We start from the raw sequence: 24790 nt of genomic DNA, 5'->3' as shown, positions 1-24790 counted from the left end.
TTGACTAACTAGGATGCAATACCCCTCCAGATAAAAAAAGGTCTGCTCCAAACATGTGCGAGTGGCAGAATTAGTATGGACCTAGAGGGGCTGCCACCCTGGGCTCGGGCAGGTCATGGGAGATGAAAGGGGATTTTCCAAGTCATGTCAAGGACAGGCTGAAAACCACTTACATCACTTAAATAATATACCCAAACAAGGGAATTAAATGAAACCAAATCAATCTTACCTATATATACAGAGAGATCTCAGTATGGAAACCCTTATTTTGAAACAGGAGACAAAACAGGAAGACAGGAAAAGGTAGTCATTTACCTTATTATCACATCATAAGAGTCGATTTTCTCTCCCAATGTCTTATTCTTCAGCACTCCTCCATTACCCACGACGACACATCTTTTACATGGCACACTGGAGAATATACAAACCCTCAGTGAGATCAGGAAGCAGGCTTTTTTTTATATATTCCTCTTCATCCTTTCCCTAGCAAAATGAGTTCCACTAATACTACAAAAGGCTGGAGTGGATACAAGCAAATCGGGTTGGACACAGTTCCTGTCCCATGTGGCGCTCACAGTCTCAACCCCCATTTTACAGATGAGGTAACTGAGGCACAGAGAAGTGAAGTGACTTGCCCAAGATCACACAGCAGACACGTGGCTGAGCCAAAATTAGAACCCATGACCATCCGACTCCCAGGCCCATGCTCTATCCATTAAGCTATGCTGTTTTTCTGTGTACCAACTGTATTGTATTGTACTCTCCCAAGCACTTGGTACAGGATTAATATCCCAAAGTCTCCTTCCATACCTGGCACCTGCAGCTCTAGGGTGACAATGGTTGGAAGTAGAGAGAGAGAGCTGCTGGGCGTCGAGGTAGCCAAGGATGGCCTGGGCCAGGAGTTCCTAAAGGTGGGGCCTTGTTAACAAGGGCAAATCAGTCAGTAAGTCAATTGTATTTACTGAGCGCTTACTGTTTGCAAAGCACTGTACTGAGCACTTGGGAGAGCCCAATAACACAATATAGCAGACACATTCCCTGTCCACAATGAGCTTACAGTCTTGAGGACTGAGAGGAACGGCTACACAGACGCCCTTGGCCCTGTCCGAAAGGATTCTCCTGTGTGTTGGGCTGGAAACATGGTTGGCCCAACCACCCTGGTGAGGAAGACAACAGGGAGGGAGGTGACAGATGATATGCCATGCCCGGAACTTACTCCTGGCCAAATGCCCATTTGCCACAGGTAAGGCTGACCCTGTAGGAGAAGGCTTGGACAGAACTATGGCCTCAGTGTGTCTTATGGGAAATCGATCAGTGCTGAGCTGAGGACAGAAGGATATCCAAATTGACAGCCTAAGTTATACTGTAATATACACTACACGGGCTTATCTGTTCCTTCCTTTCCATCCAAATTGTTACCACGCTGATTGCAGCACTTACCATATCTTGCCTCTTGACTACTGCATCAGCCTCCTCACTGACCTCCCCGCCTCTTATCTTTCCCCTCTCCAGTCCGCACTTTATTCTGCTACTTGGATCATTTTCCCAAAGGAAGTTCAGCCCATGTCTCTCCATCCCTTAAAAACCTGTAATTGCCCATCCACCGCCATGTCAAACAGAAACTCCTTACCATCAGCTTTAAGGCACTCAATCATCTCGCCCCAACTCTTATCTTACCTCGCTGATTTTCTACTACAACCCGGCACCCTCGCTTTGCTCCTCGAATGCCAAATATCTCACTGTACTATGATCTCGTCTGTCTTGCCCAGGCCCCTTGTACACTTCCTCCCTCCTGCTGATAGCCCAAACACCACTACTGCCCTGTTCTCTCCATCCCACCCCCTAAATATGGCCCCTCAACTGCCACCACCAAAAATCATATTTCCTCTAGGAGGCCTTCCCTAAGCCCTTATTTCCCCACCCTACTCACTATCCCCTCAGCATTGCCTGTTCACTTGGATTTATACTCTTTAAAGCACTTTGATACTCACCCTACCCCTAGCATTTATGTGCCTATCCTTACACTCTGCCATTTCCCCTATCTTTAATAAGTTATTTTAATGTCTGTCCCCATTTCAAGACTGTAAACTCCTTGTGGGCAGGGATCATGTTACCAACTCTATTGGACTGTACTCTCCCAGTAAATATCATCCATTGATTGAAATCACACCTCACGCACCTTCGAAGAGGATAGGATTTCAGTTGGTTGCAACCATCTCTGCAGACACAGTGAAGTACTATGTCCAACCTGATTATCTTGTATTAACCTTAGTGCTTAGGGCGATGCTTGTGAACAAATACCATAATTACTGTATTTTCAAGGAGCAGTTTGTCCCAACCAAGAGAACAAACATTTCACTGGCTCCTTCTCCTGAAAAGCATCCAGCTGGCAGCAAATGGCACAAGGCTTTAAACGGAATCATCTTTCCACCATACAGACTGAAACTAGGATACAAAGGGCTATCAAGTTCTGTACCAACACCAGAGAAAAGAACCAAGATGATAGAGTGTGAAACAGTGAATTATGCACTCTTTGCGTTTAGTCCCATGCTAAGGGTCTTTCACAACCCAGCTGCCGGCTGGACACTGCCCACATCATCCTATTTCCTAGGGCTCTCGTCCAAACAAACACACACACACACACCCCACACCACACCCTCCACCCCCCCCCAGAGAGCCAGAAGCAGGGTGGGCATGAGGACCACACAGGGAGAATTCCCTTTGTCCACAGGCAGCCCCTCACTTGCTGACCCCTCTGCCAGGTTAGACCCTCCTTACCAACCCCAGCTGTTCTAGCCTCCTGAAACTCTCCCTCCATTAGACTGTGAGCCCATCACTGGGCAGGGATTGTCTCTATCTGTTGCCAAACTATACATTCCAAGCACTTAGTACAGTGCTCTGCACATAGTAAGCACACTCAATAAATACTATTGAATGAATGAATGAAACCTAGTGAACACAATTCACACAAGGAACTGCCAAAGGTTTTGCAGGTTCTGTAAAAGAGTACACCCCTGAAAATGCCCCAGTCCCAGTCAGTCCAAAGTACCCCCCCGCCACAAACCTTCAAAAGTCCCCACTTAATAATAATAATGATAATTGTGGCATTTGTTAAGTGCTTATTTTGTGCCAGAAACTGTTCTAAGCACTGGGGTAGATACAGACTAATCAGGTTGGTCGCAGTCCCCATCCCACATGGGGCTCACAGTCTTAATACCCATTTGACAGATGAAGGAACTAAAGCATAGAGAAGTCAAGTGACTTGCCCAAGATCACCCAGCAGACAAGTGGAGGAGCTAGAATTAGAACCCACATCCTTCTGAGTACCAGGACCGTGGTCTATCCACTAGGCCACACTGCTTCTCTATGCAACTTGATGCAACCACCTCCTCTACATTCTTCTAGTAATAATAATTATGGTATTTATCATGTGGCAAGCACTGTTCTAAGCCCTGAGGTAGATACAAAATCATCAGGATTGACAGTCTCCTTCTCATAAGAGGTTTACAGGCTAAAATCCCGATTTTACAGATGAGGAAACTGACGCACAGAAAAGTTAAGTAACTTGCCCCAGGTCATACAGTAGTCTAGTGGCAGGGCTAGGAGTAGAACCCAGGTCCTCTGAGTCCCATGCCTCTTTTCTTTCCACTAGGCCATACTCCCAAATCTTTTTTATTAAAACTCCAAACAAAACACTGATAAATCTCATCTCTCCCATTGGTAAACCAGGACAATGTCACTTCTGATTTTAGAAGCAATTGGAAAATCTCCATCTATTCCCTCGTGGGAAGAAGGAGATCCAGGGGGAGGTCCAGCACAAGCTTCCACCAGCAATGCCAAATGTTGGAATCTTCTTCAGTGGAAGTTCAACATGTAATTAAGGACATGAAGGGAAAAAAATGAGTTGGAGATAATACCTCCATTTTCGATGAACTGGTTTTTCCTGTATCACTGAAACTTTTTCCTGTATCACTGAAACCCAAACTATTTTTCTTCTCAGTGTGAGGACTGTGTAAGGTAAGGTGGGGGTCCTTAGTCTCGGTTACCGTAGAAGAGGCATCTTCGGCAATCAGAAATACAGCTAACTTGATGGCCATAGCTCCTCAGCAGGACCTACTGTAAGCCTGTCCAGTTGTGCATCCTTCCCCGAGGGCCAAGCTTCCACGATTATACTAAATCTCATCCATCTGTACCCTCTTTCCTGTTTATTATTTACTGATCATGCTTTCTAGAGTCAACAACTCAGGAATGATTTCTTGCCTGACTTAGACCACTTGAGAAGCAGCATGGGTTCCCCCCTAGACTGTAAGCTCATTGGGGACAGGGAATGTGTCAGTTTCTTGTTGTATTGTACTCTCCCAAGTGCTTAGTAGAATGCTCTGCACCCAGTAAGCACTCAATAAATGCAACTGAATGAGTCATAAGGACCTGGGTTCTAATTCTGCTTTTGCCACATGTCTGCGTTGTGATCTTGAGCAAGTCACATAACTGCTCTGTGTCACAATAAAATGGGAGTCTCAATTATGGGAGGGAGAGTCAAGAGGCATACCCATTCCATTTCTAGCTTGGGCAATGGCTAGCGAGTGGAAGGCAACCTGCTACAAGTCAAAACTCGCCTACGCTGGGCAGCAGCGGCATGGGAGAGAGAGTCGAGGGCAGACACTCAAGTTTTCTCAGTAGGCATTCAGTGATTAAAATTGATTGATTAAAAACAGAGCCCGGGTCCAAGAAAAGGTTAAGTCTTTGCATGGAGAAGTATATGCCTGCAGCATGTGAGGGCTGCTGGAAGGCAATCCCAGAGAGTCACAGGAACCCACGAAAATCTGGGCTACTCCGGATGTGTTTAGTCAAGATGTGGAGCAGCCCAATCAATTGTACTGTGTTCCAAATACTGTACTAAGTGCTTGGGAAAGTACAATATAACAGAGTTGGCAGAGCTCACAAGAAGCTCACAAAAGCTCCACAAGAAGTCTGTCTGTAGTGGAGCTCCACTTAGCTGTAAAGGAAGGAAGCTGAGTTCTTTCCTTCAAAGGCTAGGGTGCTCTACCATCAAAGAGCCTAAGAAATTAGCTCCCCCAGGAGATTTGAGCCATCCCCTAAGTTGTATTTCTCCACTAGCTCCCCGAGGAACTTCCTGGACAGCGCTGTTTCACTGGACCAGTTTTCAACCCCCATGCCAAGGCGCTCATGAATGGTTCCATCAGCAGTCTGTGAAGAGATAGCTAGAGATTGCTAACTGAGCCTTAGACATCAATATTCAGGTAGCAACAACTGCAGGTTAGACTGACCCAGGTGGAGACGCCTCAGGAATAGTAAATGAGCCAACAAAAATCACCAAGACAATTTCCTTCAGAAGTGCCAGATAAGTCCCAAGAAAACAGAACATGAGATCCACTGAATTTTTAACCTTGATAGGGGACACAACCACATCAGATTCTCTCCCTGTCCACCTTCACCCTCCAGTTGGCATTTAAATATTTTTAAAACTGCACATGCAAATTAGATCCAACAACATCAGCCAGGCAGAAGCAGAAGGCAATAAACTCACTTGTCGGATTCATCAAACAGATCACAACTCTGCAGTCTTGAGAGAGCGAGTTGAAAATATCTTTCTAAAAAACAAATGGGGAAATGGATTACACGTGAAGATAGATGGGAGAGTTTCTTGTAAAAACACAAGCCGCCTGGCCCCAGCCTTCTCCACTTGGAGCTGGTGCTCGTTTGGTTCATGAGCCAAGGGTGATCCTGAGCTAAGAACAGATTCCAGATGACGGCAGCCTGCCTTCGGAAAACAGATACGGCCCCCATTGGTTTTGTCAAGCCCACAGATGAGGTCTCCTCACTGGTCTAACCTTGTTCCCATAGATAAGAGTAATAATGGTATTTGTTAAGTGCTTACTATGTGCTAAGAACTGATTAGATACAGGCTAATCAGGTTGGTGGCAGTCCCTGTCCCACATGGGGTTCACCGTCTTGATCCCCATTTTACAGATGAGATAACTGAGGCATAGAAGTGACTTCCCCAAGGTCACACATGAGACAAGTGGCAGAGCCAGCATTAGAATCCAGGTCCTTCTGGTAAAATTCCAGCTAGGAGAGTTCATGGACCAGTCACAGTGGGGGATTTATTGAACCTCAAGATGTTCAAGTTTGATAAGACAGGAAGTTGATTTTCCCCAGCACTCAGGTTAGAAGGATAAAATGTGATGGATTCCAGACTACTTGCCTCCCCTTCCTAAGGGTACTGTGCTAAGAATTGTTCTAAGAACACCTGTTACAACCAGAGCTAGAGCAAGAAACATTCCACACTGACCACTTGCAGGGAAGAGGGATCCCAGTAGCAGGTTTACAACCACCCCACACTGAAATACTGATGCAACTGCTTTGGTCTCAAAGTGGACCGTGAGAGAGAGAGGATGGCTAAGTTAAGCACAGGAAGCATCCCAAATTTGAACCTGCTCCCCCGCGACCCTTGCCAGAGTCACTCACAAGCCCCAGTCCTGACTTCAATTCCATCCCCTCTCCCTCTCCCTGGACCCCACTGGCAGGGATGTTAAAAAGAAGACAGAGCCAGAGGGCAGGAACTGAAGGGGTAGGAAAGGAAAAAAAAAGTGAATGGAGCAGCCTGGTCAATCCATACATGCCCTGGAGAGGAGAGCAGGTGGGAGAGGCCCACAAACCCATTGCTCCCTGTTGCCATCTTTGGGGAGAAGACCCACTCCCAAACAGTGTAAGCATAGGGCAGATTGTGGTGGTTTTCCCCGTAGCTGGGAGGTGTCTAAAGGCTGTATGGAAAAGTGCTATTATATCTTTTGCAGTTAAAACTGTTCATTGGTTCTATTTGACCTGGTCTTCCCCTGTTCCAAGTCATTTTAATGGTTGACTTTTCCCTGTGGCTCTATCTTCCTCTTCCCCCAACCTCTTCCTCTAGACCGTAAGCTTGTTGTGGGCAGGGAATGTGTTTATTGTTGTATTGCACTCTCCCAAGTGCTCAGTACAGTGCTCTGCACACAGTAAGCACTCAATAAATGTGATTGGCTGACTGACTTCCTGACCAAGCCTCTTGAGGGCCAGGGCCAAGTCTAAAATGACTTCCTTAATCTTACCAGCACTTTACAATTTTGCTCACCCTAAGCACTTGACTGACTCAACTCCTTTAAAGATATAACAAGCCTCATCTCAGGAAAGATGTTGTTTCATCTATGTTTCTCCTCCCCACCTCCTAAATTCTCCACTTTATAAACCAAACTAGTGGAGAAGCAGCATGGTCTATTGGTTAGAGCAAATACCTGGGAGCAGGAGGACCTAGATTCTATTCCCAGCTCCCCCACTTATTTGCTATGTGATCTTGGGCAAGTCACTTAATTTACCTGTGCCTCAGTTATCTCATCTGTAAAATGGGGATTAAGCCTTGAGCCCCATGTGGGACATGGTCTGTGTCCAACCGATTACCTTGTATCTTTCCCAGTGGGTCACTTCGAACAGTGACTGGCGCATAGTAAGCACTTAAATACCATTTTAAAAAAAATCCCTGCCCTCTTTAATATTTTGCCCTGTACAGCTTCAGAACTAAATAATGTGGCAATGAATCCTGACCAGATCTCCGGATGCCATAAGGCAAGTCGATCCTGTGGCTCCCATGGAGTTCAGCCATTTTCTTGTAGTCACTTGCACACAGGAAGGGGTGGATTCCACGGATGCTGTGGGGAGAAACACATGCAGTGGGTTGATTTTACTAGATTTTGAGGACCACACTGGCCTTTCTGAATACAGACTGAGCATTGTGTTCCTTTTCATGTGGAGGTTTGTCTTCCATGCATTTGTGGAAAAATATTAAAAAAGTATTTAAACATGACCCAGCAATAAGACACAAAATCAGAGCAAAAGAAGTGCTCTCTTTATATACATTTTTTGACATTTGACTAGATGCAGGACAGAGATACTTCACAGAAATCTGTGGCGTTCCAAAAGCCAAACTTCTAACAGCCCATATTATCAGACATAGCAAGAAATGGGCCCCCCTTCAGCAATCGGTGGTATTTGTTGAGCACTTACAGTATGCAGACCACTGTGCTAAGCCTACTAGCACTGTTCTCAGCTGTGACTAGAAAACAAAACAAAACTTGTCTAAGCAAGGATCTGGCCATAATCCATACCATCTCAGTCAACGAAACCCAAGGTATGTAAAAGGTTCAATCCAGTTAGCACTGAGCACCTTCCTGGCTCCCAGAAGAAACTGTTCCTGTGAAAGTCACCAAAGATTCACAGGCCAAAAGGCCAGTGCTGGATCTGACTGCCTATAAATAATAATAAAATAAATAAAGATGGTATTTGTGAAGCACTTACCATGTGCAAAACACTGTTCTAAGTACTGGGGAAGGGGATACAAGGTGATCAGGTGGTCCCACGTGGGGCTCAGTCTTAATTCCCATTTTACAGATGAGGGAACTAAGGCAGAGAGGAGTTAAGTGACTTACCCAAGTCACACAGCTGACAAGTGGTGGAGTCGGGATTAGAACCTATGAGCTCTGAGTCCTAAGCCCGTGCTCTTTCCACTGAGCCACGCTGCTTCTCTATATTAAAAGACCCACTTCCAGATTGCTTCTGCTTCTCATAGGCAGCAGCGGAGTTTAGTGGAAAGAACACAGGGCTGGGAGTCAGGAGCCCTGGGTTCTGATCCCAGCTCAGTCACTTGCCTGCTGGATGACATAGGCAAAACACAACTTATCTGGACCTCAGTTTCTTCATCTGCAAAATGGGGATTCAATACCTGTTAGTCTGTGAGTCTCATGTGGGACAAGGACCGCCTCTGGCCTGATCAATCAATGGCATTTATTGAGCATTTACTGTATGCAGAGCAGTGAACAAAGCTCTTGAGAAATTCCAGCCACCCAACATAGGGCTCAAACCCACCACCCTGAAATTAAGAGTCCCACACTCTAGCCACTGAAATAGCTGAGTGAAGCTATCTCATAGATAGCTATTGTTCAGAGAAGCAGCATGGCCCAGTGGAAAGAGCATGGGCTTGGGAGTCAGGGGAACCTGGGTTCTAATCCCAGCTCAGTCACTCACTTGCTATGTGACCTTGGGCAATTTACTATACTTCTCTGTGCCTCAGTTTCCTCATCTGTAAAACAGGGGATTCAATACCTGTTCTCCCCTGTACTTAGATTGTGACCCCCATTTGGAACAGGGACTGTATCCAACCTGATTATCTTGTATCTATCCCAGCACCTAAAACAGCACTTGACACAAAGTGCTTAACAAAATGCAGTAATTATAATTATCATTGTAACTACTCTGGCCATTAGCACCGTACTTTGCTAATAGAAAGAGCTTAACGAATACCACTATTATTATTATGGCCTCATCACACATCTGCAAAGCTCTGTAATAAGCCATTTCCTTATTGCAGATGCCTAAAAGGCAGCTCTTCACTCCAGGGAGATTTGTGCTCCAGAAAGACTCAGCAACCAATCCCAGGAGGTGGGAGGAGAGGCAAGAGGATTAAAGTTATTATTTTTAAGAAGAAACCCTCCTGCCTGTGGGGTCATTTTTCAAAATGTCACCACAACATTAACACTAGGGAAGCGGCGTGGCTTGGTGGAAAGAGCACGGGCATGGGAGTCAGATCTAATCCTAGCTCTGCCACTTGTCTTCTGTGTGACTTTGCGCCAGTGCCTCGGTGACCTCATCTGTAAAATGGGGATTAAGACTGTGAGCCCCATGTGGGACAACCTGATAACCTTGTATCTACCCCAGGGGATTATTATTATATTATAATCATTATTAAAATGAAAACACATTTGCCTCTAGAAGGCTTTTGTTTTCCCGCCAAACTCTGGAGTGGCTTGGACTTCACTCATCCACCAGAAAGCGACAAGTACGGAACTGGGCCTGCAAGCCACACACTAGAGCTGGGGACGAACACTACTCCTGGCCACCCTGGGGGAGGCATCCCAATACCTGGGCCACTCCCAATCGTGCCTGACTGGAATGCCATCAGAGGACAGTTCGGTCCTGGCTTGGCTCCAAGAGGGGTCAAATCAGAGTAATAATGTTGGTATTTGTTAAGCGCTTACTATTTGCAAAACACTGTTCTAAGTGCTGGGGGCATACAGGGTGATCAGATTGTCCCACGTGGGGCTCACAGTTTTAATCCCCATTTTACAGATGAGGTATCTGAGGCCCAGAGAAGTTAAGTAATTTGCCCAAAGTCACACAGCTGACAAGTGGCAGAGGCGGGAGTCGAATCCATGACCTCTAACTCTAAAGCCCAGGCTCTTTCCACTGAGCCACGCTGCTTCCCCGAGTGTGGGGGAAGGGCCCGAAAAGGAGGAGGAGAAGGGAGTGGCTACACGCCCATCTGTCCCAGTCTACACAAGTCTAAAAGAACCCATCTGATCCCAATTCAGATCTGGTCTGCTTTGTAGGAAACCAGGAAGAGCCCTTTTCTGGCCTCGCCTTCAGAGTAGAGGGGAGATGGGACAGAGATAACCTGGGGCCAGATGCCCAGGACTGGTTGCACAATCCCCTCCCTCAGGACAGGCAGGAAGTAGAGCCAACCACCATCCTCCTTGCTCAATTTTCTTCCTTGGTGCCCCTCACGCTCTCTCGTGCACCATCGCGAGTTGTCTCTCCATCCCTTGGGTCTCAGTTGCACACAACCTCCCCATCTCAGCCAGGACCGGAGGGCAGGGGTGGAACTTGGATCAAGGACAGTTAAAATAAGAGTGATGTGACCTTTGGGCACATCCAGCAATGCCTCTTTATCACTAATTGTGTGACCTTGGATAAGCCCCTCAGCGTCTCTCTGCAGAAAATTCTCATCACCAACTCTGTTGTATTGTATTCTCAAGCTTTTAGTACAGTGCTCTGCCCACAATAAATGCTCAGTAAATTCCACTGATTGATTCAAGCAGTGAAAATGCTGCCATAAAATGTAAATCATTTTCAATCCCTTGGAAAGAGATGTTCTAGAATTTCCGGCTACTAAAAAAAAATAGTAAATATTAAGAATGGACAACAGCTGAACTAAACAAACTGAAACAGGGAAGCCGGACACAGGGAGGGCAGAGGAAACAATTTAAGAAGGAGATACAGCAAAACCTCAGATAAGTAGTGTGGCCAGTGGATAGGGCATGAGCCTGGGAGTCAGAAAGACCTGGGTTCTAATCCAAGCTCCACCACTTGTCTGCTGTATGACCTTGGACAAGTCACTTCACTTCTCTGGGCCTCATCTGTAAAATGGGGATTGAGACTGTGAGCCCCACACAGGACTTGGACTATGTCCAGACTGTGTCCAACCTGATTAGTTGTACCTACCCCAGGGCTTAGTACAATGCCTAATAAACACTTAAAGACATAAAAAAGGAAGACTGCATATCCTGGCTAAAAACCAGAAGAGACCAGTGCAGCACACAGCCATCCAGAAAGGAGCAGATGCCTTAGCCCAAGCCACATAAGGATTGAGAGACAGGGCAAGGAGGCAAAAGTGAAAAGGGAAAACCCAGGGTGATTTGGGATTACGATTGGAACTAGAAGAGGACTAACGAGAGGTGTGCCTATGGGCCTGTGGGCACTGAAAGTCTCTGGACAGTGGGATCAAGGCGGCAGGGGAGAAAAGACCTAGGTCAAAAGCTTGGGCAACCCCTCCTCATGCTCTGCCTAAAAACCAGTAGCCACCCTTCAGGGATGTGATTGCACTGTGGGCAAGCCTCCAAGCCACAAAAATCAATCACAACAGTGGTATTTATTGAGCTCTTACTGTGCGTAGAGCACTGTATTAAGCACTTGGGAGAGTATAATAAAACAGAGTTTACAGACATGTTCCCTGCCCACAAGTTTACCCATGCAAACAACAGGGCAAAAACTAGGATGCAGACTCATGGGCATGAACAATAACCAATTCCAAAGTTGTGTCCCAAAGGGCAGCTCTCTAGCTTCCCTTAAGGAACTAGGAAACAAAGCTCATTGGAGTCCCAGGGGTTATTTGAAAACATGCCAAAGACTTTTAGTAGTTCAACGGGGTGACCCCTGGCCCCCAGGGAGAGACCTGGGACTTCCCCAAAGCCAAGACCTGACCTTAAATTTGGAGGGAATTACAACCAAAGGGGAAAACGGTGAGGTCAAACAACATCATTTCCTTCTTCAACCTTACTTCAATATGGGCTCGAATGCTGGCTTCACTGAGCAGGTCAGGATTTTATTTCTCCTTTCCATCTCCAAAGGGGGCATCCTGCAAGGCAAAAATACTCTCAATTGATCACTGGTAGTGATTTAGCCCTTACTGTGTGCCAATGGGACTGTACCAATGGGAGAGTACAAGGTTGGTAAACAGGATTACTGCCCATAAGGAGGTAACATGGGAGACACACCAGCTGAAAGCCAGCAACTCACCCAATTTATGCCAACACTGGAGAGAAATTCCCCAAACACCCTCTGCCCTTCACCCTCCTACCGCCACTTCTGGTCCAGTCCAGAGTACCGGCTGACACAAAAGCAGGGCCCCTTACCCTCAAGGCGTTTACTACCTAATGGGGAAGACAGGCCTACAGGGGTGGACAAATTTACAGTAACGAAAAGTCATAAGCACAGGTAGAAATGACAGCAAACAATCAGATAAGTACTTAGGGGGAGACAAGTCCCTTTAACACCGGGGCTCTGGCTCTGTCACTGTCACCCCATATCTGGACCAGCCTCCCCAAGGGCCATGGATTACAGCACGCTGTGAGCCCCAACCTCTTCATAGCCAGGGGGTGGGGCAAGGGCTGAGACACTCAAGGGACCCCAAGTCTGAGCTGGAAGCCCACCTAGACAACCTTCTGGGCCCCTAGGAGGAGCTGTGGTGGTTTATACCTAAGCGCTGCCTACCTAGAGTCTTGGCCCCCCCTTCCAGACTGACTCAATGAGTGGTCCTGAACTTCAGTCTCGGTTTCTTGACTCTACTGCTTTTTGTGTGTTTGCAAACCATTCCTTTCATTATTTTTTTCTGCCTACCCCCACCTCCAGTGGGTCCCAGACTGTGGACCCATCTGTTAGATTTGAATCCACCCCAGAGCTTTGCACATAGTAAGCACTGATAAAAAACCCCGGCATGAGTACCTAGGTGGCCTACAGGGTGGCATGCGTAGGAAGACCTCCTGGGGTCAGGGATTTACCCTGGGGCTCTGAAGGAAGAAGGTCTTGAAAGGTGGCCCAAGGAGGGAACTCCAAGTTGGGGAAAAAGGTGTGAACAATGGGTCTGAAGACCCAGAAGCATCAAGCTGCACTTGATTACTGTGGTTAGGAGATCAATCAAGCAATCAATGGTATTGGTTGGGCACTTACTGTATGCAAAGTACTGTAGTAGGCACCTGGGAGAATTCAATAGGGAGCTTATGATCTAGCAGAGGTGGTGTACTTAGAAGCCCTCTCTGGACACACCTGGGAGTAGCCCAGGGATTCCCCCAAGTTCTGTAACAGGTCCTCAAAGTCAGGAGTAATCCCGGGAAACATGGAAATAATCCCAGTTGACCCTTGGGTGCCTGCTGCTGAGTGCCAAGGGTTTTGAGGAGCCGGGGGTGCTATGAGAGTGTGTGCACAGTGTGGGGAATCGGCTATGTCCTGCTCGCCTCTAAAGCTACCCCACCACAGACCACAGCAAAAACCCACTCCAATGTCTGAGGTAGCCAAGCAGCAGAGCTCTAAATCATCTGCTTCATTTCCCTGGTGGTTCTCTTCCCCCAGAACTTGATTAGCCCTTTTACCTAAGAGAGGTCTTCGGTCTCACCACAAAAGAACGCCCAGAGCCAAGATGAGGAGGCACTGCAGCAGACTCTGTTTTTAACCTCCAAGGCTCAATCAAGGGCAGAAGACTGAGTTAACCTCACACTGTCATAGTGGCATCAGAGATCTTAGCTCTCATTCATATATCTAGCCAACAGACTAGCAATTTATTTCAGGAGAACAGGCGGGCTGGCCATCTTCACCGTGGAATTCAAGGGACTTTCTCTTTTAAGGTCAAAGGCAGCTTGGTAATCAGAATTCTTTGGAAGAGATGGGCTAAAGACCTTGAAAGCTTTTTTGTTTTGTTTTTTCAAAAGGTAAGTCTTTTATGAGGGTTTTCACTCAAAAGCAAAGCTGTTACAGCGGGAAAGATGCATTCCTTTTAAAAATATCACCCGCTTCTTCAGAATACTGTGCAGCTCAATTTCAAACACCTGCAAGCAGGGGCCCTACTGAAATGTCCAGATCTGTGAGCTAACTTCTGGCAGCAAACAACCCCAGAAGAGCAATGGAGCAATACATTCACAACCCCCACTTCCCAGAAAGCTCCCTTCCCGCTGCTGGCCCCTCGGAACTGTCAGAGCGGGGCAAAGGCTCCCTCTCCATTGGGGGGGGGGGGGGGGCGAGGGGCTGGCTGCAGGGTCCTGGGGCAATTCCACCCAGCCAAAGAGCTGAAAGCACTCCATGCAACTGGCAAGTGAAAGAAACAAAGCAAGGTCTGTCTGGTAGTGGGGGAAAAAAAAACCATACACAGCCACTGGCTCATTTGTAAAAGTCAACAGAAACAGGATGCTCTACTTCAATGGCCTCAATGCTACTCTGGCACTATTTTTAGGGGCCTGGAGTAGATCACGGGGCTTACAACCAGTCTGACATATTGAAAAGTGAAGAGAGATTTGAAATGGTATTTGAATTCTTATCCGTGTTCATCATTTAATTGGACTTCGCTGACCATCCTTTAGTTATTTCAAAAACAAAAAATCCCCCAAAAGACATGGCACTCACCAGTAAGTGTTTGTTTTCCACAAAATACAATGAAGCACATAATAGAGAAAGCCAGCACTCAGGATTATGACCACAAGGTATCCTCTCATGGCTGGCACACCTGAAACAGAGAGGACAGAATTTTGCATCTGATCTATATTTGGGGAAGGCACTCTGAAGGTGCAGTTGACATTAAGGTTTTGATCTAAACATTCAGTTGCATGGGTCAAGTCCAAAAAGCGGAGGAAAAATAAGTTAAATTGGCTTTGTGGTCCTAGATAACACAGTTCAAACACTAGAAGCTTCCCTAACTATCTCATCCCCCTTCCTTTGGCATCATCTATGCCCTTGCCTGAACCCCCTAAACCCTTACATCTGACCTCACCTCCACAACATTTATATACATATCCTTATACTCTGTTGCTTCCTTTACCTGTAATTCATTTTAATGTCTCTCTTCCCACTGGACAGTATAGTCACCAAATCAGCCTCACATGACAGCAATGTCTGAGACGGAACTTAACCTGTTTTTTGAGAGGCAGTGTGGCTTACTAGATAAAGTATGGGCCTGGGAGTCAAAAAAACCTGGGTTCTAATCCTGGCACTGCCACATATCTGCTGTGTGACCTTGGGCAAGTCACCTAACTTCTCTGTGCCTCAGTTACCTCATTTGTAAAATGGGGATTAAGAGTGTGAGACCCATGTGGGACTGGGACTGTGTCCAACCTGATTAACTTGTGTCCGCCCCTGTGTTTAGAACAGTACTTGGCATATAGTAAGTGCTTAACAAGTACCATAATTATTATTATCATTACAGACCTTGAGAACAGAGATCATATCTACCAACTCATTCGTACTCTTCCACACAGTACAGTACAAACACTGGGTTCAGCAAACACTCAATACCATTGATTGACTGATGTTTCTGCCATTTCTTCCTTATCTCAAATGAACAGTATTTCCAGTAATGAAGGCTGATGCAAACTATATATAAAAACTTTCCTAGCAGTCTCCTATTTTTAGAAGAAAAATGTTCCTGGTAAGGTGAAACTTTGACCACCTGGGCATGTCTCAAATCGATTTTCTTTCTGAAACATTAACCAAAGCAAGTGGAAGCCTACCACTTTGAGAAAACTGTGTTTTTTTTCCTTTGCTCCCTGAGCTCAAAATAACTTTCAACCAAAAAAAGACAACTTTAAAAGTTGTACCTTTCCAAGTTTTTAACTCAAACGCTGAGTCATTTCTCTAACGTTAGGGAAATGTGAGAGCAAAACTAAGCCACTAAAAAATATCTTGAAGGCCCAGAACCAAACAGTATTCACTTTAAATGTAACTATGGTCTTTTTCAGTCCCAGGAGGGGAAATAGAATCATTTTCTTTGTTTATCTGCATTCAACTGTCAGCTATTCTTGCATGCCTGTCTCCCTCCAGAAATAGATTCAATGGATAAAAGTACATTAAATGCCACAGGATGATTTTCATTGATCTGAAAGTCAGGAATTGCAAGGTTACGACCCTTGCAACCCTAAGGACACGTAATGGTGGAGTGGAATATGCAGTGTTCGGTGAAGGCATTGTGAGTAAAATGTCCCATTACATCCCAGTAGTAATAGTTTCTATTATGCACTTATGCTGTGAAAGTAATGTTAGTACTGGGAAATAATACTCAGGTTGGAATTAGATATGATTCTTGGCCTTCAGAGGGCTCACAGTCTAGGAACAACAGTGGAGAGAAGGGTCTGATGAGAGACACTAGGGAAAGATCTGGTCTGCTTTACCTCCTAGGCAATTCACGCATTTAGCTAGGGGATAATTCCTCAAGGAATTGTTTTCCGCTCCCTCTAGGGCCACCTTGGGGTGGATGTCAGGTTGCGGTTTGCAATGCATGAACAACAGAATTTATGAAACATCTAAATGCAAAGTGCTATACTAGACACTTGGGAACATACAACATTATAAGACGGGGAGCTTACAATCTATCAAAGGTAGACGACACCATCATTGCTTCCTTTCAATCATATTTATTGAGCGTTTACTGTATGCAGAGCACTGTACTAAGCGCTTAGAAAGTACAATTTGGCAGCAAATAAAGAAAATCCCTACCCAACAACAGGCTCACTGGCTTCCTGTCTCAAAAGCCCATAATCTTGGCATTATCCTCAACTCCTCTTTCTCATTCAACCCACACATTCAAGGTATTACTAAATGCTATCAGTTTGACGTTCATGACATCGCTAAAATCCGCCCTTTTCTTTCCATCCAAACTGCTACAATAAGCCAAGCATCCTATCCTGCCTTGAGTACTGTATTAGCCTCCTTTCTGACCTCCCTGCCTCCTGTCACTCTCCACTTCAGTCCCTACTCCATTCTGCTGCCCAGATTACTTTTCTTCAAAAATGTTCAGGCCATGTTTCCCTACTCAAGAACTTCCAATGGTTGCCCATCCACCTCCGCATCAGGGTCCAACTCCTGCCAACCTCCCAGGACTCCCCATCCTTCCTTAAAAATCAGCTGAGGATGTAGGGTCGGGGAGAAGGTTTGCAGATGTGTACAAGTGGATAAGGCTGGAGAAGGGTATGGTTTAATGGGGTTCCCGGAAAGTGAAAGAGGAAATGTTGAAAGTCTGTTCCAGGAACCACAGACAGAAAGATAAAGAGAGAGAGAGGGTTTTGATCTTCTGACCATCCCAACCCAACCCCATAAGACTTGTGACATGTCTAAATTATATATTACAACTTATGAATAATAATGTCTGTCTCTCCCTCTAGACTATAAGCTTGTTATGGGCAGGAAACAGGTCTGCTATTGCTATCGTACTGTACTCTCCCAAGCGCTTAAGGCAGTGCTCTGCACATAGTAAGCATTCAAATAATACCATTGATTGATGTAGGGTTTGACTCCCACCAAACTCCCAGAACTTCTTATCCTTCCTTGAAATCACCTGAGGATGTAGGATGGGGAAGAAGGTTTGTAGACATGTATGAGGGAATAAGGTTGAAGAAGGGTATAGTTTAAGAGGTTCCCGGAAAGTGAAACAGGAAATGTTGAAAGTCTGTTCTGGGAACCACAGACAGACAGAGAGAGAAAAAATTTTCATCTTTCCATCACCCTTCCCCCAACCCCACAGCACTTGTGTACATGTCTTTATATATTACAAATCATTTATTCATAGTAATGTCTGTCTCCCCCTCTAGACTGTAAGCTTGTTATGGGCAGGAAACAGGTCTGCTAATTCTGTTGTATTGTACTCTCCCAAGCACTTAATATAGTGCTCTGTTAATAGTAAGTGCTCAATGCCATTGATTGATGGAGGGTTCAACTCCTGTCAACCTCCCAGCACTTCCCAGTCTTCCTTCAATTCCCCCTGTGAGATTTGCACCATTAGGCCACTACAGAGGTGAGAGTACCGAGGCCCAAGCCAGGCTCCACTCTACTCTATCCCCTGTCTCTGAGAGTGGGGACAACTGCCCTTGCAGAGTTGACCTGGCAGGCACCCAGACAACCAATTGTATTTATGGAGCGCTTACTGTGTGCATAGCACTGTATTTAGCAATTGGGAGAGTCCGATATAACAGAGTTGGCAGACCCATTCCCTACTCATAACAATCCAGACTCACTCCCAGCAGCTACTGCTCCATCCAACCCTCACCAGCCACCCCTGGGGACTGGCTGATTCTTAGACACAAAGGGTGGCCCCTTGAGATCACAGCTGTCCCAGGGGGCCTCTGGGGTTCAGGCCCCAGCACCCTTCAAGAATCTCTGCATTCCAAGAGTAACTCAGTATACCAATTGCTGAGCCTTAGCATTTGCAGCTTTTGTTAATGGGGGCATATATTCCTCTCCCTCCCTAAGGCAGGTTTCTGCAGACATCCCACCCTCTTTGGAGTGATATCTTTCTTCTCCACATTTACTGACTCCTGTCTGCTGCCTCAGTCATATTTGCCACAACCTTAAGAGTAGTCCTTATGGTGGACCTGGAGAGTCCCTGGACAAACTCTCCTCATCTCCATTCTTCCCCTCAAACTATCATACCCAGATCTTCGGCTGAAAAAACCCCAAAGATTGTATTTGGTTTCAGTAGGTGGAAAATCCAGCAACCTAAGTTAACTCTGATTCATTTCCTCAATTTTTAGTCCTGGCTGAGGAAGCAGAGGAAGTGGGAGTTTCCCATTCTGATTTTCCCCCTTCTCTTCCTCTCCCATTCCCTTAGTCAGAGATCAACATACATCTTAGCAGTTCTCCTTGACCCAAGATTTTCTGCAGAAGACTCGGGAGGGCTTTTGGAAAGCCTCAGGCTACCAGGCCACCTGCCATACAGAACAGTAGCTAAGCCGCTATGGACAAAACAGTCCTTTCCTGGCTCCTACCAAGTAAGCCCATAGCCACTCTGCAGGAAGAAGGAGAATGAACCAAAGACAGCACCTCCATTGCTTTAGGGAAAAACAGCAGCTCTCCTGCAGGGAACTACAGTGAACACAGTGCTGGACTGTAAGCTCCTTGAGGGGAGGGACACTCCTACCAACTCTGTTGCATTGTTCTTTCCCAATCACTTAGTACAGTGCTCCTGCACATAGTGACTGTTAATAAATACCACTGATTGATTGCTAAGTTAGCACCATTTTTGTCGTCAATGTTTTCCTTTCAGATCAAACATACATTTAAATTGCTCCCCAGGTTATGTCCTTGGAAAGGATCATGTCTTTGCCCGGGCACTAGTCCTTTGGCTCCTCAGCAGAGATTACTAATGCTTTCCAGCCTGCAAGCTCCTAGGCCCTTCATCATCCACCGAAAGGAAACCACCCACCAGACAGCCCAGACTGCTGAAGGGAAAAAGTAACACCAGCCCTCTTTTCTCCTTGGGCCCAGGCCTGTGGAGAGGCTAAAGCGGGGCAGAGTGTTTGGAATTGATAGCAGCAATAACAGGAGGGCTCTCAGGATCAGTTGCTGAATAAGGGTAGTCAAGAGGAGGGGCAGAGCAGAAGTGAATTTGCAGGGAGTTTTTGCCATGGAGCGATCCCCTAGCTGCTCAGGGGCACTGCTGCCTGACAATCCCAAAGAAATCTTTTCCTACCATCCCTCCCTCTGAGAGATGCTGTCCTGCAGTTGTTCCCAGACTACAGCTTTGCTGCTGACACCAGCTTTGAAGGTCCCAGAGCCTGCCTCCCCAACCCACCCCCACCCCCTCCAACCCCCACCGCCCAATCCCTGCAATGGCAGTAAAATTAACCACCATCTGCAACCTCAGAAAGTCCCTGGGGAATCCTGGAGGCCACGGGTAGGAAAGCACAGGCACTTTTGTGGCAAAGGAGAATCTGCACTGATGCCATCCATCCCTCTTAGGATAGGGCAGGTTGTGAACCCTCAAGGGAACAAGAAATGAGTTGGATGATGTAATGATCAATCAGCTGTACTTACTGAGCACTTTCTGTGTGCAGAGCATTGTTCTAAGCACTTAGGAGAGTAAGCTATAACTATATATCAGAGTTGGCAGACACTTTCCCTGCTCAAAAAAGCTGTAATACAGAGTAAACCACACTCGGGCCCTTTCCTCAGAGAACATGAACGCTGAGATCAGTGCGGACTTTTTGATCACATGATGTGGCAAGAAAAGAGCAAATGTCAGAAGATAAAGTGAATACACATACACACACACACACACAAACATATATGCACATACACATGCACTCTTCAAAAGGAAGGTAAACATTTTTCAAAAGCAAATCTGTTTCTGTTCTGCCCTGGAATCTCTCATGGTTGGAGTTTCAAATGCCTGAAACATACTTATATAAACATTAATGGAATGTAGCGGGAAAGTGCATTTTTCAATTTCTTCTTTAAAGTGGAGGGGGATTGGCTGATTTCATTATTACTGAAGCCAGCAGCTTGTTCCGTGACCTAATAAACATGGTAAAGTACACTACCGCCTTCTTAGTGTATGTTACTTTAAATATTCTACATAGCTGAATACCCTCAAGGAAGAAGAGCCAGAAAATATCTGGAGCATGATAAAGGTGTTCTTCAGGAGAAAAAAAAATTAAGCCTCCTACATATTTTAAATATTAGTGTATTAGTGCTTAGAATGGTGTCTTTCATCCAAAGATTTTAACCCATCTCACAAGCATCATCTACAAGTGGGGATGTGGGTTAGCCAGTGGGAGTTTCTAACCAATGAATAATCACCCCCTGCTGCTCTCCTGCTTCCCAAAAAGGGCAGAAGGCAACTCGCTGTCCTCTCTACCTCTCCTTCCTTCCCTGTTTCCCCTTCCACCAAGGCTGAGAGAGCCTGCCTACTTGGCTACTATTGCCTTGGATGCTGCTGATAAAATGGCACATCTTTGGCCTTTCAACTGCTGTGGCTGGGGAACTGGGGAGTGGCTGAAAGGCACAGAGAGAATCCTCCTCCTCTCTCGCTCCTCCCCCAGGCTTCCCTGACATCCTGGCTGTCTCTCCGACTGCCTCTGCCACATCAGACTTGTTGGACAACTACTGAGTGTAGAGGACCATGCAATGAATGGGGATACAAGGATCCTGCTCTAGAGGAACTGATATGCTAATGGAAGAGACGGACAGACTCAGCGAGCCCACATAGAACAATGGGAACAAGAGAGAAAACAGACATCTGGTTTGTAATTACAAAAATAAAATGGAATGAATGAACTGATAGCCATATAATGGCCAGGGGTGGCTAATGGAATGATACAACCAGGGAGGTGGGGATTCACTGAGAAATGTCACCTGGAAGACTGTACTTTGAGGAAGGCTTTGAAGATGGACTTGAAGAGGGAGGGATATCCAGGCAGAGGGAACATAGTAAGCACTGTTCTCAGTACTGGGGTAGATGCAAGGTAATCAGGCTGTCCCATATGGGGCTCACAGTTTTAACCTCCATTTTACAAGTGAGGTAACAGGCACAGAGAAGTTAAGTCACTTGCCCAAAGTCACACAGCTGACAAGTGGTGCAGCCGGGATTAGAACCCATGATGTCTGACTCCCAAACCCATGCTCTTTCCACTAAGCCAAGCTGCTTATCTATGGAAAGCATTTTAAAATGTTCTCTTTTACATGGCCTGCTTTTGCACAATTGAAATTCAATCTGCTTAAAGAACAAAGACCCCTAGAAAACTACGGCTCACTCTTGCTTATAACATTGGAGGCTACTGCTTAAAACTACTGGCCTATGATACTGCCAAATGGCCAGCTGCTTCCTGCAGATGTCTTTGAAAAGGGAATCAGACATTAAGAGCTAATCCACAGACATGTAACGATGGCACAGACAAACAAAGCAGCTGCTCCATAGAATACACGGGTTAAGGGAAAATGGATTCCCCCATAGCTCACTGCTAAGTGGTGTCAAGTCTCCTTCAGTGCACTGAAGCAGGGGAGATGCTACTCACTTGGCATTCACTGGTTCCCCTCACTTTACTTCTCTGTGCCTCAGTTCTCTCATCTGTAAAATGATGATTAAGACTATAAGCCCTGTATGGGTCAGGGACTGTGTTCAACCCAATTATCTTGTATCTACCCCAAGGCTTATAACAGTGCCTGGCATAGTAAGCGCTTAACAAATACCACAATTATTATTATTAGACTGTAAGCATGTTGTGGATGGGGAATTTGTATGCTATTATATTGTACCTTCCCAAGAGCTTAGTACAGTGCTCTGCACACAATAAGCATTCAATAAATACAACTGAATGAATGAATGAATTTAAGTCAGGAACTGGGGCCCGACACTCTGCAGAAGCAGCATGGCCTACTGGAAAGGGCTTTGGCCTGGGAGTCAGAAGAGACCTGAGGTGTAATCCCAGCTCTGCCACTTGCCTGCTATGTGACACTGGAGAAGTCACTTAACTTCTCTGTGCCTTAGTTTCCTTCTCTGTAAAATGGGGATTTAACACAGTCTCTCTCTTACTTAGACTGTGAGGCCAATTGTGGGGCAAGAACTGTCTAACATTTTCTATACATTTTGTATACAACATCTTGAATTGACCCCAGGAGTTAGTATAGTGCTTAACACATAAAAAGTGCTTAACACCGCAATTATTATTATCCTTATTGCTCCACTTCAGGCCAAAGACACTGCCCTCCCAGCCACCCAACAGAGCCTGCAGCTGCCTTTCAAACCACCAGAAGACTGTTCCACTTGGAGGAACAAAGGACTGATGCAGGAAGAGGACTGGGTGGAAGCACAATGGTCAAGGCCCTGCATTTGTCCACACTTTTTTTCTGCCCTCTCCCTTCTGAGATGTCTCAGCCTTAGGTCTGCTTGACCACTTTGGGTGTGGCCAATGACTTTGTTTACTCAAGCTAAGCCTAGTTTTTTGATTGACTCAAATAGTTTGTCTATTTGACTGAATCAAATCAAGTAGCTAAGCTCTACCAGAGCCCAGAACATTACTACACATCCTAAACATGATGAAACTAGCCCCCTCAACTTATTAAGACTCTTGACCCAGCTTATTAGTAGTATAAAATCACCTTGATCAAAGCAGGTCTGGGGCTGAATGGAAAATGCCTGAGGACTTACTGCTTTCTATCCTAAAGTATTTCTCTTGTATTCTTCAGACCATTATTTGTTCATTCAATAGTATTTATTGAGCACTTACTATGTGCAGAGCACCGTACTAAAGGCTTGGAATGAACATTTCGGCAATAGATAGAGACAGTAACGGGCTCACAGTCTAAACAGGGGAGACAGACAGCAAAGCAAAACAGAACAAAACAAAACATGACATCATCATCAAGATAAATAGAATCATGGAGATATACACCTCATTAACAAAACAAATAGGGTAATAAATAATATATGCCAATAAGCACAGTGCTGAAGGGAGGGGAAGGGGGAAGAGCAGAGAGCGGTAGGGGGGGAAGGGGATGGGAGGAGGAGAAGAGGGAAAGGGGGGCTCAGTCTGGAAAGGCCTCCTGGAGGAGGTGAGCTCTCAGTAGGGCTTTGAAGAGGGGAAGAGAGTTAGTTTGGCGGATGTGAGGAGGGAGGGCATTCCAGGACAGCGGTAGGACATGGGCCGGGATCAACAGCGGGACAGGCGCAAATGGGGGACCACGAGGAGCTAAGCGGTAGAGAAGCGGAGTGCACAGGGTGGGCAGTGGAAAGAGAGAAGGGAGGTGAGGTAGGAGGGAGCAAGGTGATGGAGAGCTCTGAAGCCACGAGTGAGGAGTTTTTGTTTCGTGCTAAGGTTGATAAGTAACCACTAGAGGTTTTTGAGGAGGGGAGTGACATGCACAGAGTGTTTCTGTAGGAAGATGATCTGGGCAGCGGAATGAAGAATAGACTGGAATGGCGAGAGACAGGAGGAAGGGAGATCAGAGAGGAGGCTAACACAATAATCCAGTCAGGATACCATGAGAGCTTGTACCAGCACAACAGCAGTTTGGATGGACAAATGCTGTACCAGTGGGTGTATAAAGAAACTCTGTATTGCTTGAAGTAGAGTTGGCCTTGACTAGCAGGGAAATCTCTGCTGCTCAACAGCCCCTCCCAATTAGTCCTGGAAGAAGCACTGATAGTAATAAACTTGTCTTTGACATACCCTTTAAACACAATGCAGAATCTGTGAAGTTTTTCTTCCACAACTGTTTAACAGAACCTGCAGACCCCTACCAGTTGCCCTGCATAAGAGGGACTTTAATCAACTCTGTTTAACAATGGTGAGTATCAAGAAGTAGAGAATTATTTATAAGGCAGTCAATCCTTATAAAGGGATACCAATGAAATGAGCCCCTAGAGATCAGAATGAGAGCTATCCTCGAAAGTTCATGATTAACATCTAGTCAGGAAAGATTGGCAAGTCAGGCAAAGTCCACATACAAGTGTATATAAATACTGCAGAAAAATAGGTTGTGTCAAAACTGCAAGGACAGATCAGGAAAGGACAAGTCAAGAGAATTCCACAGCAAAAAGTGAGGCTTCCCATCTGAAATCTGGAGAGGTTAGGCATTCATTTGGGAGAGACCAAGTTGGAAATGGAAGGTTTCAGGAAGTCGAAAGGAAGGGGTCACAGGGATCAGGGGCCATTAAAGT

At 45.9% G+C, this 24790-nt stretch overlaps 1 protein-coding gene across 3 annotated transcripts in view; it reads right to left on the bottom strand.

Moving 5' to 3' along the window:
• Positions 1-24790, bottom strand: part of ST3GAL6 (ST3 beta-galactoside alpha-2,3-sialyltransferase 6) — a 112857-nt gene that overhangs the window by 6293 nt on the left and 81774 nt on the right. For 2 of the 3 annotated variants that reach the window (XM_029082475.2, XM_029082474.2), the window contains 5 exons: positions 14773-14872; positions 12161-12238; positions 7597-7700; positions 5549-5612; positions 316-411 (listed from right to left, as the gene is read on the bottom strand). In XM_029082475.2, the coding sequence (XP_028938308.1) occupies positions 316-411; positions 5549-5612; positions 7597-7700; positions 12161-12238; positions 14773-14861 (431 nt within the window). In that variant the 5' untranslated portion in view covers positions 14862-14872. Of the gene's footprint in view, positions 1-315; positions 412-5548; positions 5613-7596; positions 7701-12160; positions 12239-14772; positions 14873-24790 lie in introns of those variants that run through there. The other variant, XM_029082476.2, reaches the window with a different exon arrangement.

The sequence above is a fragment of the Ornithorhynchus anatinus genome, chromosome 17 (genome assembly GCF_004115215.2).
Source record: "Ornithorhynchus anatinus isolate Pmale09 chromosome 17, mOrnAna1.pri.v4, whole genome shotgun sequence".
Taxonomy (NCBI): Eukaryota; Metazoa; Chordata; class Mammalia; order Monotremata; family Ornithorhynchidae; genus Ornithorhynchus; species Ornithorhynchus anatinus.
This window is presented reverse-complemented; position numbering and strand designations above follow the sequence as displayed.